The 14,784-nt window shown below is 36.3% G+C and overlaps 1 protein-coding gene across 1 annotated transcript; it reads right to left on the bottom strand.

The window, feature by feature from the left end:
• Window positions 1-280: 280 nt before the first annotated feature.
• On the bottom strand, window positions 281-1,219 carry LOC102921334 (olfactory receptor 6C1). The gene has a single exon (XM_076554412.1). The coding sequence runs from the start codon at window positions 1,217-1,219 to the stop codon at window positions 281-283; it is 939 nt and encodes a 312-aa protein (XP_076410527.1).
• Window positions 1,220-14,784: the final 13,565 nt, after the last annotated feature.

A 14,784-nucleotide genomic window follows, 5' to 3' on the forward strand; every position in this document is an offset into this window, starting at 1 on the left:
AGAACAATATTTTTATGAAAATAACTGATACCACATTAATACCTGAAAATTAATAAAACTAAAAAATAAATGCAATCCAGTATTAGAAAAAAAATGTTAGAAATTCTTAGGAAAGCAATTTTAATTGGTTGAGTAAAAATTACATAAATAGCTTATTAAACTCTTAGAAAAAAATGAACAAGGACTGGGGACCATGTTGATATAAGCAGGCCATTAACATCCTCTATTTTATTATTTGAATTGGCCTTTACTGTGCCTCTCACTCACAGGTCACATCATTTCATGTACTTGTGAAAAATACCATTTTCCTTGCCATGTTCATAAAGGCTTGCTTGACTTGCTGATTCCTCAGGCTATAAATGAAGGGGTTTAGCATGGGAGCTACTGAAGTATTTAGTATGGCAACTCCCTTGGTCAAAGATGCCCTTTCTGATGCTGAGGGCTTAATGTACATAAAAATGCAGCTTCCATAAGAGATGGAGATGACAATCATGTGGGAAGAACACGTGGAAAAGGCCTTTGTCCTCTGACTAGCAGAAGGAATCTTCACAATTGTTCGGATGATATATGCGTAGGACAGAAATATTAATGCCAAAGTGAACATTAGGGTAAAGACAGCACAGGAAAACCCCATCTTCTCCAGGAATTTTGTATCTGAACAGGAAAGTTGCAGCAGGGGGAAATAATCACAGGTATAGTGATCAATGATGTTGGACCCACAGTAATCAAGGTGTAGGAGCAACATGAGCGCAGGGAAGATGATTAGGAAAGAGACCAGCCAGCAGGCAAAGACAAGCATTGTGCAGACTTTCTGACTCATGATGGTCAGGTAATGAAGGGGCTTGCAGATGGCAACATAACGATCATAGGACATGGCAGCCAGAAGGTAAAATTCAGTGACTCCCAAAAGGATGAAAAAAAATAACTGAGCTATGCAGTTGTTGAAGGAAATGGTTTTATCCCCTGAGATAATGGTGCCCAAGAACTTGGGTATAGTGACAGTTGTGAAGGACACTTCTAATACAGAGAAGTTCCTGAGGAAGAAATACATGGGGGTCTGGAGCTGGGAATCCAGCAGGGTGAGAGTGATGATGGTCAGATTCCCTGTGATGCTGAGTGTGTAGGTGATGAAGAGAAAGACAAAGATCACAACCTGGAGCTTGGGGTCATCTGTTAACCCCAGAAGAATAAACTCTGTGGTTTCTGTATGGTTTTTCATTCTGCATTCACTTTTTAAAAATTTTAGCCTGACCTATTTAAAAAAAAAAACACAGACAACCAACTTGAATATCAGAATAATATATTTTACAGCATGGAGCTAGAATTTTGTAAAAATATGCTTTCTCTATATTCAGGAGCATTGGAAACCACACAGTAGCAGCAATGGTTCTTTATTTCCTTCCATTTTGTAGGGGAAAAAACCTTTTATTGATATCAGATTTTAAAATTAAATTAATTGGTAAAAATAACATGAGATATCAATATTAGCAACACAATAAAATGCCTAGTGTGGGAAAAATATGGGCGAGTCTGTGGAGAGAAAACAATTTACAGGATCTGATGCTAGGCATGTAAATTAGTACAGGCACCATGGAGAGTAATAAGGCAGCTCTCTAGTGCTTACTCTGGAACTATTGTAGGATCCTATGATCTCACCATTGGGTATATATACATGGTAAATATATTCAAATACAAAGGAAATACTTACTAACACTTGCATGTCTATTGTGACGCTGTTCTAATGCCTTAAATATGGAATCAACATTGTGGCATATCAACAGAGAATGTAGTATGAAAATATTTTTCTCAGCCAAAGAAGACTGAAATCCTAGAATTGTCAGAAAAATGTCTGGAACTGGAGAAAATTATGTTGAGCAAAATAAGACAAACACAGAAAGACAAATGCTCTAGATTTCATTTATATTGAAAAGTTTTAAATCCTCATCCCAAAGAACAAATTTTTACTAGAATATTTAAAGGGTATGGGGTTTGGCTGGCCAGAAGTATGGAGGCAGGATGTTTGGATATAATGAATGCTTGGTGTATTTATGCAGAAACATCATGTAATTCCACTAATGTGCAGAATAAATATGAATGAATAATAAAAGATAAACAAAATAAAACAGAATACCAAATTGATAGATGTCACACAGCCTGAAGTGGCAAAACAGGGGTTTGTAGGTGGACTCATAAGGCCAGATACCTCTTATCTTTAGAGGTGCCTCCAAATGTTATAAGAATATCATCACCTTTGTGTTAGTGTTCCAATGTCCTTGCTAATTTCTCTTCACGTAAAAGTTTATTTGTACTAAGAATTACAAAATAATGAGAAAGATAGTTTATTTCTAAGAGTGATTATTTTGTTTTTAGCCATTTATCCTTGTTTAAAACATCACTTTTCAAATTCCTGTATCGACCTTTTCGGAAGTTAGATGGGACAAGACCATTTTCCCCTCACTAATCTTAAAGATGAGGGTGACAAAGGTCAGTGAGATACAAAAGGAAACAAACAGCAAGGCTGAAACCTCAGGTGTAGTGCATGTGATCCCCGAAAGTTCACAGTGCTTTAGCCAAACTATTGCTATTCTGAAAGCTTTCTTCCTACCCAACAGATTTTTTTCTATTTGAAATAAATGTTATTATTATCATCTATATTTAATCATGTCCCATAATAGCTTTATTTACTTATATTTAAAAACTAAGTTTAAGTGCCAGTAAAAATTAAATTTTATGGTTAGCACCATAGATACAGAAAGAAGAAATCTTTCTAGTTTTGGATGCAACCCATTTTCTAGTTCTGCTAATCACTTTCTGTCCTATGGTCAGTGTCTCATCTATAAATATAATATTTTTTCAGCAAATAAGTCAATCTCCTAGGTTAATTCAGAGTACTAAATAATTTGATAAATGTGAAACTTTAGGAAAATGCTTAAAATTTAATAGAAGTCATCTAGGCATGTACAGTGAGAAAGCAGTTCTTAACAACTGAAAAGTAAAACATCAGGACTTGGATAGTGGCCTATGTCAATGACTGTCTCAAATAATCATAAATAGATCTAATACCAAATGAGTTACTTAAAACAACAATAACAATAAAGAAAAAATAGAAACTACCTAATTCTATGGTACCATTTAAGCTTAGGCACATGATTCTTTTACATTTATTCTTTTACCTTGTCTATATGGGGCTGGCTTCTCCTTTTGGGCTGCTTGTGGTGCTTAATGTCTTTACCACAACCACCACCACTGCCACCACAACCTCTACCTGAACCACATACTTCTCTCATCTTCAGTGTGGCTTGTTAACTGTATTGAAGGTAGTTACACTGCTACCCATGACCAATCCTGATATCCTTTAGCAACAATGTTTCTGAAAGTGACTACCAACTGTTGTAGAACATAGGCACACACACTCACAGTAGGCCTTGCTTATAGAACTTTATATTGACTCCAAGTCACTGTTTTAAATTTCCATGACACAAATAATACCTGTTGCATAAATTTCTCAAGATTCTGCCAAATCTCCCAAGCTCACCATGTTTAAAACTGTACCACTGTCTCCTGTCAACTCTTCTGCTACTCTGTATTCTTGGAAGTTGGGATAGCATCATACTTCCAATTAACGTAAACAGTTCAGTGTTTAGTATAATTTGTTTAGGTTAGATGAAGCTTTAGTTCAGTTGCTTTTCAATGTATATGTTGTTTCATTACCCGCTGCTGTCCACCATAGCTCTCCATTCTGTGCTGTGTGGTAGCATGGAAATGACATAGGTGCTTTTCTCAGTTTCATACAATGTGTTTCCATAATTATGAACTTCATCAGATATGTCACATACTTGTTCCAAACTCCCTCAGTTTAGCAAATTTAAATGAAAGAACACAAAAGAGTACTGGTTATAAATATATATATATATATATATATATATATATATATATATATGTATATATATATATATACATATATATATATATATATTCATAAAACATTATTTCTAAGTTCTCCCTAGCTCTACAAGCCATCTATTCAATTCACTTTTCTCTTGTTCTTCAGCATCATTAACTTCATCAGTTTGTTATTGATTAATAGTATGGGTTTTCTATAACACCTTTAAGTCACAATTAATTTTATTATTGGATAGAGAATAATTCCATACAGGAGATATATTGAAGTATCTTAACTTTGTTTCAGGATTATTCGTGTATATATTTTCTTAAGTTTCTTGTTAATTTAAATATTTTTAAATAATAATGCCACATTTAATTACTCAGTTGTTATTGAGTAAAGCTATGAAGAGGTTTGGGAAGATCTGTTTGGAATGGTATGAGTGGTCAATGGAGGCGTTATGAAAGGCATAATAAAAAAGTATCATTTCTAAAGACAGTCTTTAAAACCCAGAAAAACAGTATTATAGACTTTAACAGTAGGAGATCCACTGTCCAGAACTAGAAGTAGCAAAATATGCTTTTATGTAAAAGTATTTATGAAAAAATCAATGGATTATACATATATTAACATACAATAAATCTAATAAGGATCATAGGTAGTCACAGTCCTTTCAAATAACTTAACCTCAATATTAATAAACATGTCCATGATTCCTGAAGCCTTCAACTACTGCAAGGATGCACTTGTACAGGGTATGAAGAATATCTTAATGCATTGAACTCTTCATTTGAGTTTTTCTTTATGAATTCAGATCCTTTGTTTTCTCTTGAAGGGGCTTGGCTTAGGTAATTAATCTCTCATTTCCTTCCATGCATTTAATAAAAATTATTATATATGTAATCCAGAGCATTTGAGACAATTTACTCTCATGGGATTAAAAAATAACCGTGATCACTAATATTTGTTATGAATGATGGCTGTAAAGCACTTTTAGGGCTTTTATGAGAAAAGCCAAGTATCTTGACTTCTTTAAATCCCTAATACTTAGTAAGTACTTACAGGAATCCTCCAGGTACCCCAGGGATGATGCTCAAGGGAAACAAAGTCTTCATTGAAGGGTGCATTATGCTCAGTTGTCGGTTTCTTTGGGAAACTGATGAAGAGACTTTAAAGAGTTCCTTTTTATTTTTATGCATATGCTTTATGTTAAATAATGTTATATTATCTACTGGATAATATTTCCTTTAGCAATATTCTTATACTTTTCAACTTTTTCTGTGTTTATTCATTTTTCTATTTTTCAATTATACTTTAGAACACATATCCAAAAAAAAGTGTACTTTAAGGATCATGTCACAAACTTTCTTTCAAGTTCATGAATTTAAATATTTATTTAGAGTTCAGGTTAACACGTTACACAAAAGAATAATTATCTAAATTAAGATGTGGATAATATTTGTTTCAGTCTCTGATTATAAAAGAATCCAGCCTCATTCAGTGTTTTTGGGGCTAACTCACAATATAGGATTCATATTATGACTTATTATTCTCAGTGAATCAATATCTTTTCAGAAGAAGCCATTAAATATTTAGTGGACTTTATAACATTGTAATTTATTTTGCCTTAAAAAAAAAAAAAACAGGCTTCAACAATTCTCGCTCATATAAACCCTCCTCTTTCTCACTAATTAGACTCCCAGCGCTCCACCAGGGGCCCATCTGTGGATGTCTGCATCCAGATTCCTCAGTCAAGGTTGGATAAAGCACAGGGACAAATAACCAAATGAATGGAAGCACATGAACTATGAACCAAAGGCTGAGGGGCCCCAACTGGATCAGGCCCTCTGAATGGGTGAAACAGTCGATTGGCTTGATCTGTTTGGGAGGCATCTGGGCGGTGGTGCCCGGTCCTGGGCTCTTTGCATGAGTTGGCTGTTTGAATCCTGGGACTTATGCAGGGACGCTTGGCTCGGTCTGGGAGCGGGGAACTGGACCTGCCTGGACTGAGTCTATCAGGTCGATCCTGGTCCTCGGGGGAGACCTTGATCTGGAGGAGGTGGGAATGGGGAGTGGGCTGGGAGGAGGGGTAGGGGGGCGGGGGGGGGAGAGCAGGGGAATCTGTGGCTATTATGTGGAACTGAATGGTGTTGTAAAATATAAAAAAATAATAATAATAAAAAAAGAAAAACCTCAAAAAAAAAAACCAGGCTTATTTAGAACACTGCAAAGTACAGTGGGTGGGCAGTACAAAGAATGCCACTCAGAGTTCCTTTATATTATTTATGATTTTAGATGTTTTCTAGAGAAATGTGAACAAGTGATATTAATCAACTTCAAGAATTATGGGCACATTCACTTGTCAGCATTAACACCACTGTCTACAGAAAGAAATTAGGAAAGAGACACTATCAAATCCCATTTCATAAATTAATAAAAATTAAACACTCATATTTCTGTTTGTGGCAAATATCTACTCAGAATCTAATAGTTTCAGGTCATTAACTATCCAGGTATAATCAAGCAAGAGGGTAAAAGAAATAAATTGGTAAAGAATTAGCATATAAAACAAGATTAAATTCCTAATTAGGAAATTATGAGGTCAATTTAGCATCATAGAAAGTGCTTTGTAGACAGTGAGATTTTGATTGAAAATACAAAGGGAATATTTTTGTATTCATGACATAGGATTAGTTAATTTGCTTAAATTTTGTTTTCTCTGCTTAAAGTGGACTTGAACTGTTGATAATAGTTCTGAAAACTAAATGAAATCATACAAGTGATTATATTTTTTTAGGTCATATGGCATTTAAGCTATAAGAATGGCAGTAATAATATTTTATTCTCCTTTGAGTTGGAATCAAGTTTAGAGTTTGGGAAGGATTATCAAAGTACTTGTGAGTTATTAGAAGTCCTATTTAAGCAGTGAATAAAGACTTCTATGTTGAATCTCATTCAACTTAATGCAGTATGGAAATTCAGAAAATTTGTACAGTATACATTAATTCCTATAGTCAGCACATATCAATACAGTTTCTGACTACCTCTAGTAAAAACACATTCCTTGAAACACAGTGCTACACAGACTTTTATTAAAGCAAGACACACCCTAGTATTTCCTTGTTTTAAATCAGTAGAAAATGAATAAGTTGATATAGTAAGAAACATTTTATTAAGGGTTGAGCAGTTAAGTAACAAATCAGAGTTGGACACTGAGAGTTCCTACACTCTCTTTATGTTTACCTTACCTCTGGTTCTCACAGAATTTCACAGACACTGGTGGTAATGACTGTAATATTGAAGACAGTGCATGCAATTGCTGTAGTCCAGGGAAATCAGAATTAAAAAAATACTTTCATCCCTTTGTTAAACTAACTTCTTCTACATTGCAAAAGTTTCTGTCTTAATTCTCCCATTTTATCAAGAGAGAATATATCACACTGACTACAAAGAGGAAGGATCAATAAACATAAAGCAGAAAATTATTATGTGTTTGAAAATTATTAAAATGATAGCATCTGTTACTAAATGTTTTATCTATTGTCTCTGTAACCAGCTCAAGGGACTAATTCAGAGATTCATAATTACTGGAGATGGAATGCACATAAAGCACAAAGGAATATGAACTACAATAGACATTAGTACTAAAATTGGGAAGGAGGCCTTTAGGGACAGTGTCGAGTGACACCAAGAAGAAAGCAAAACACGGAAATAACAGCATTGCGTGTGAAGGTATTTTTTCCCCCAGTATTATTATTTTTTGAAACAATTGTAGCAACTGAATACAGAATATTAATTTTTATTATTTTTTTGAGAATTTTCATACAGTATGTTTTGGTCATAGTCACCCTGTCCTTCAACTCTTCTAAAGGCCACTCTCCCTTCCTTATCCACCCAATTCTGTGTGTGAAAATACATTATTCAGTTTAATTAAAATTCACCCTTTTTTCTCATGAAATCTAATTTGTGCAACCCATATATTTTGGATGTATGGCTTTCTACTGGAACATGGTTAACTTACTAAGGGTAATCCTATTAGAGAAAACTTCCTCTGTTGGAAGTTTTTAATTGCCATGAGATCCTCTGCTAGGGGTGGGACTACCTGCCCACCTCGCCTCTCTCTGCTGACATTTGTGCATGCCCTCCGACTCCTGCAGTCTTTCTGCCCCCTATTGATTCTCAATGTGAACATCTGCTAATGTGTTATGTTTTCCAGACTGTGGATCCTTTACAAATAGGTACACTCTTAGCTCTGTTATCTTCAGTATGCCTGCCTGGACCAGTGTTTACTATCATGGTAATGCTTGTGCCTTGTCCTTTTCTCCCTGCTCATCTATTATTCAATAGCAATGCTATTGGAAAGTTTCTTATTTTTACTTATTTATCTTATAATATATATTGAAATATAACATGATCTTATTGTCTTCCTTAATAATACTATATTTATATAGAGATGAAAAGTAAGATATTGTTACTTTAAAAAACCAATAAAACTGATTGTGCATGATATCAGTAAAATCATAACACAAGTAAAGCAGAGATGAGGACATTTTAATTTGTTTGTTTTAAAAATCAAGTCATCATATTTGCTGTTGTCCAATTTACTTGTTCAAAACACTCAAGTTCTCTCAACATAAATTTATTTATTTATGACCATAAAAGAACCATTCTGTTTTATCATATAGCTTTGATGCTTGAATTTAGGTATGGTGTAGAGTACACTGAGTCTAAGATATGGCATAGGGCCGGGCGGTGGTGGCGCACGCCTTTAATCCCAGCACTCGGGAGGCAGAGGCAGGCGGATCTCTGTGAGTTCGAGGCCAGCCTGGGCTACCAAGTGAGTTCCAGGAAAGGCGCAAAGCTACACAGAGAAACCCTATCTCGAAAAACCAAAAAAAAAAAAAAAAAAAAAAAAAAAAAAAAAAAAAAAAAAGATATGGCATAGGATGAGTACACTTTATGGAAGAAAAAATACTTTTTGGAAAATCACCCTGGATCTCAGATTGGACTCTAAATATTAATCTTTTATGTTGCTGTATAAATACAAAATGAAGAATACATACAACTAGAGAAAATACATTATTCAGTTTAATTAAAAAACAGAAAATATGAACTTCAAACAAATTGTGTGTAAGTAGAAAAGCAAGACAGAGTCCCTGGCCCTTAAAATGGTGTTCTTACAAGACCAAAAAAGGAATGTCTCTTGGGATAGCCAATATCACCTTAGTCATAAGGGAAAGCCTGCAGGAGAAATCATGGGCTAGGTGCTGCAATAATTTCTGCTCTTCACTCCTTCCCTATAAAGGGTCACATTAATCTTATTCCTCTGGCAGACTCTTCAACTTGGAGTGAGTAAGAGAGTCTGTCCTTCACTATGTGTGGTAATAAATACACTCCTATTTGCTGAAATGTCAGACTCCTCTCTCTTCCTCTTTTCTTTTTAAGCTGCCTTAGAAATCTAACATATGGTGCTTGTGGTGGTTTGAATGTAATTGGCCCCTATAAGCTCATAGGGACTGGCACTTATTAGGAGGTGTGGCTTTGTTGGAGTAGGTATGACCTTGTTGGAGGAAGTGTGTCACTGTGGGGGTGGGCTATTGGGGAAAATTATAAAGGCCACTCCACGTAGTTAAAAGGAAGATTTATTTAGTGGATGACTTACAAATGAAGGAATGGACAGGTCGCGGGGGTCTGGGGAAGGCGTATAGCAATCCAGCGGTGTTCTCTGGAGCTCTGCACAATCAATCTCCACCATCCAGGGTCCAGGCGTAGAGAGCGCACCCAGAGCGAGCGCTTGCCCATCCAGCTCTCAGGTTTCCAGCACCTCCCCTCGCCCCGCCTCGTAGGCGTGACAGTTGCCAGAGTCTCAATGGGGGTTGGAGCTTCCAGATCCAAGCTGGAATGGCTACCCACTACATCTCCCCCTTTTTGTCTAAATAAGAAGGTTCTAAACTAATACAAGACTATATACAAAGGAATGGTTATCAAATATTGTCCAGAAATAATGAGGGATAATGACCTAGATAAGATGTAACTACAACCAATGCAAACAATATCAAGCAAGAAACACATTCTAAAATCCAGAGAAGTATAGAGCATAGGTAAACGGCATGTTATAAAGATCATTCAAAGGTGTCCTATCCTAAAGAACCTGAATCTAATACTTAATATGTTCTATCTAAGATATTATATATACTAAGTTGTAACTATAACTGCTAGTCTTCAATCCCATCAAAGACCTGAGAAGGAACATAATGGTACTTGAGAAATGGTAGACGGATGCAAGCAACTTCGGGAGTCTTGCAAGAGTAGACCAAGACAGCTGGCAGCCTGGACAGTCACCTAATGTTTCTCAGCATTGTTGGTGCATTCAAATTGGCTACAGGCCTAGAGTATCTGACAGACCATTTTCAGAAGCAGGATTTCTGAAAGACCATCTTACCCTGTCTTGGCAGAGTACAGTGGTCACTTTCCTTGTGTCCTGCTTGTCCAGAAAGGACAGCATTGCATTTGTACTGTCAGCCATCAAGGCAAGGGCAGTTCTTTGCCTTGATGTACATTATAACAAATATAGTTCTGTATTTGTATCAATATACAAATTATCTTAAACAGGAGTATAAAAATAGTTTACATTTGTATCAACATATAAGAATCTGTAACAGTACAAATTACAGTGCAAATTGTCTAAGGTTGCTATTTTACCAAGTTTGTTTACTAGTATATGCAATGATTTATCATCATATCTTATACCTATCCGTTCCATTTCTTCCGCCCCCCCCTTTTTTTTTTTACAATACTGAGTTAATATTTTCTTCCACCCCCAACCCTACAACCGTCATCCATAACCCTGAGAATTATGAAACCTAAGGGAGAAGGGGCGTCGTTTTCTTAGAATTGCTCCCTGCCGTTTAGGGGGTGATGTTATCTCTGTTGGGTACTGTGAGAAAGCTCAGATAGTTAAATCTCAGTTAGACTAACTGTAGGTTCTGCAGCAAGTTTTAGAGTAATGGGTAAGATTGTCTGAAATTCTGGCAAGAAGTGTAGTATGATGATGATTACCATGGCATCATTCTGGATTGGGTAGAGTTGTTGTTGTTGGGGCCCCATCTTCCTTCTGGTGACTTCATTTGTTATCAAAAATGGGAGGTTTGGATTTAAAGAGGACATAGCATGTAAGAAAGGATTCTGAGAAATCAAGAGTAAGCATGGAGAGAATTAGAATTTAGAAGACAATGGTCCCTTTTTATTGGTTTCCTTCTGTCTCACACCAGAGGGCTCTTCTGATATGGGACTGAAGAATCTCTTAAACTTTTCTTTTAGCAATATGCTTGGGTTTAGAGAAGGAGTGAGCCAATTCCATCTCCAAAGCCAGCTTGGCTATAATTGAATTGGAACCACAACTTTTCTAGATTGATAGAGAGAAAGATGTTAGACAGTGAGATTTTACCATGTGTAGATTGGTACCAATAGATTCTTCCTTTCTGCTGTAAACATCCGGATATCCAAGGCCTTATGAGTTTTGGAAGATGGGTATTTCCATTATCCTGGAATGACAAAAACAGAACCCTACCCCACCCTTTGATTGTTAAATTTTTCTTACAACTTGTAGAGATGTCACATTGGTGGATGATCTTTTACTTCTCTTCATCAAGGGGTTTTTCCTGTTCGAATCGGATTTTTATTAATTTTGTTGGTATCCATAGCTTTTTTTCTCCTGCAGAAACAAAGGCAAAACCCCTTCCCCAACGTAGAACATATCCAGGTTTCCATTCTGAGGTCAGCACATCCTTGAAATAAACTGGTTGGTTTAGCTCAGGAGTTTTGTCTATCGTCCAATGTCTCTCCGCAGCTGTTGTTCCTTTCTCATTAGCATTGAGAAAATTCAAGGTTAATAAAGCACTATGCAGTCTATTTCTAGGAGTCATTGTTACCTGTTGCTGTTTATTTAGCATATCCTTTAAAGTTCGATTGGATCTCTCTATGACTGCTTGGCCTGTGGGATTGTGTGGTATACCTGTAACATGCTTTATATTATAATAAGCAAAAGACTGTCTCATTTTATTGGAGACATATGCTGGGGCATTGTCTGTCTTAATTTGTACAGGTATTCCCATGATGGCCATAACTTCTAATAGGTGTGTAATCACAGACTCAGCCTTTTCAGAACTCATAGGAGTTGCCCATTGAAATCCTGAATAGGTGTCAATGGTATGATGTACATACTTTAATCTTCCAAATTCTGCAAAATGAAACACATCCATCTGCCAAATTTCATTTCTTTGTATACCTTTTGGATTACTCCCTGCAGGTAATGGAGTTTGGTTATAGATGGAACAAGTAGGACATTTTTTCACAATATCCTTAGCCTGTTGCCAAGTGATGGAGAAATCCTTCTTCAAACCTTTGCTATTTACATGGTGTTTCTTATGACATTCTGAAGCTTCTAGCACATTACCTATTAGTAACTGATCAATCTCATCATTACCTTGTGCTAAAGGTCCTGGTAGACCTGTATGGGATCTGATATGTGTTATATATATAGGATGTTCCCTTTTTCTGATGATTTCCTGCAATTGTATGAATAATGAAGTTAATTCTGTATTATCAGGAATAAATTCAGCAGTTTCAATATGTAAAACAACTCTCTCTGCATATTGAGAGTCAGTGACTATATTGAGGGGTTCTGTGAAGTCCATCAGTACCATAAGAATGGCATACAGTTCTGCCTTTTGTACAGAGCTATATGGACTTTGTACCACTTTACTTAAGTCTCCTGATTTATATCCTGCTTTCCCTGATTTATTTGCATCAGTGTAGAATGTGAGGACTCCAGAAATTGGCTTTTGTCGTACAATGTGAGGAAGGACCCATTCAGTCTTCTTTATGAATTCTATTCTCTTGCTTTTGGGATAGTGGTTGTTAATCTCTCCCCAAAAGTTACTGCAGGCTCTCTGCTAGTATTCATTATCTTTCCATAGTGATGAAATTTCCTCATTAGTTAATGGTACTACAATTTCTGCTGGGTCCATTCCTGTCAACTGGCGAAGTCTTAATTTACCCTTTTGAATCAAATCAGAGATCTTTTCTATATAAGTCTTTAATTTCTTATTTGGTTTACGTGGTAGGAATATCCATTCCAATATAATATCTTCCCTCTGCATCAAAATACCTGTTGGGGAATGTCTGGAAGGGAATATGACAAGAATGCATTTAAGTTCTGGATCCACACGATCCACATGTGCTTCTCGAATTGTCTTTTCTACTAGAGCCAATTCCTTCTCAGCTTCGGCTTATAATTCTCTTGGACTATTTAATTCTTTGTCCCCTTCTAGAGTATTAGCCAAATTTTTTAGTCCATCTTTGGGTATTCCCATGATACCCAGTAAGTTGGAAATGCTTCCCAATAACTTTTGAAAATCATTAAGAGTCTTCAATCTATCTCTTCTTAGTTGTACCTTTTGGGGTCTAATTTTTTGTAGCTCTATCTTATATCCTAAGTAATTAATAGAATCTCCTCTTTGTATTTTTTCAGGAGCAATTTGCAGTCCCCAGCGAGGCAAAACTTTTTTTACTTCTTCAAACATGCTTTCTAATGTATCTAACTTTGGATCAGCTAATAGGATATCATCCATATAGTGATAAATTATGGATTGTGGAAACTTTACACGAATTATCTCTAATGGTTTCTGCACAAAGTATTGACACAAAGTAGGGCTGTTTAACATTCCCTGTGGGAGGACCTTCCATTGATATCTCTTGACTGGCTGAGAATTATTATAATTAGGTACTGTGAAGGCAAATTTTTCTCTATCATTTTCCTGTAAGGGTATGGTAAAGAAACAGTCTTTTAAGTCAATAACTATTATAGGCCATTCTTTTGGTAGCATAGAGGGCAAGGGGATCCCAGTCTGTAGGGAGCCCATTGGCTGAATTACTTTATTAATAGCTCTCAGATCTGTCAGCATTCTCCAATTACCAGATTTTTTTTTAATAACAAATACAGGAGAATTCCAAGGGCTGGTAGATTCTTCAATGTGTTGAGCATTTAACTGCTCTTGAACCAGCTGTTCTAAAGCTTGTAGCTTCTCTTTTGTCAAAGGCCATTGTCCAACCCAGACAGGTTTATTAGTTAGCCATTTTAAAGGTAAGGCAGTTGGTACTTCTGAGAGTTCAACAACAGTCGTGCTCTGTTTGTGAACAGCCTGAATGGTTGGTGACTGATTTTTATAGCATGTTATGATATTATTCCTAGAAACATGCATTGGTCTGTATTCCTTTTCTGAAAGTGTAGGAATTTTAATCTGGGTATTCCACTGTTGTAACAGATCTCGGCCCTAAAGATTTACTGCTACATTTGCTACATATGGCTTCAGCCTTCCTCTCTGTCCTTCTGGCCCTATGCATTCAACCCATCTCGAACTCTGTTTTATCTGAGATAGGGTGCCAATCCCTAACAGTTGGACATCTACCTCTTGAAGAGGCCAATTCGGATGCCATGATTTTGGTGTAATTATAGTCACATCTGCACCTGTGTCTACCAGGCCCTCCAGAACCAGGCCATTAATTCGAATTCTAAGCTTTGGTCTTTGTTCATTTATGGAAGTCTGCCAAAATATTTGTTTTACAGTGTTCTTTGTAAACTGTGATCCATCTATCAAAGCTGTTTTATCATCCATTGCAGTATCGGTTTTTACATTAAGCATTGGTTTATTCAGTTGTCCTGGAGAGGAATTTCTTCCACAGTGGCTGGGAATGTTCGTACTACATTTGATTTGGGGGCCTGCAAGAGGCCCCCTGAGGCGTTTCCCGCCAGTAAAGGGTTGCCTCGTATATCTATTTTTGATCTGCACTCATTGGTCCAATGTTGGCCTTTGCCACACCTTCTACATAATCCAGGAGGT

This window comes from Peromyscus maniculatus, chromosome 18, assembly GCF_049852395.1.
Source record: "Peromyscus maniculatus bairdii isolate BWxNUB_F1_BW_parent chromosome 18, HU_Pman_BW_mat_3.1, whole genome shotgun sequence".
In the NCBI taxonomy this organism is placed as follows: domain Eukaryota; kingdom Metazoa; phylum Chordata; class Mammalia; order Rodentia; family Cricetidae; genus Peromyscus; species Peromyscus maniculatus.

What these genes read in the sequence shown, in the direction of transcription:
- LOC102921334 (XM_076554412.1), bottom strand. Translation starts at nt 1,219, where the DNA reads ATGAAAAACCATACAGAAACCACAGAGTTTATTCTTCTGGGGTTAACA.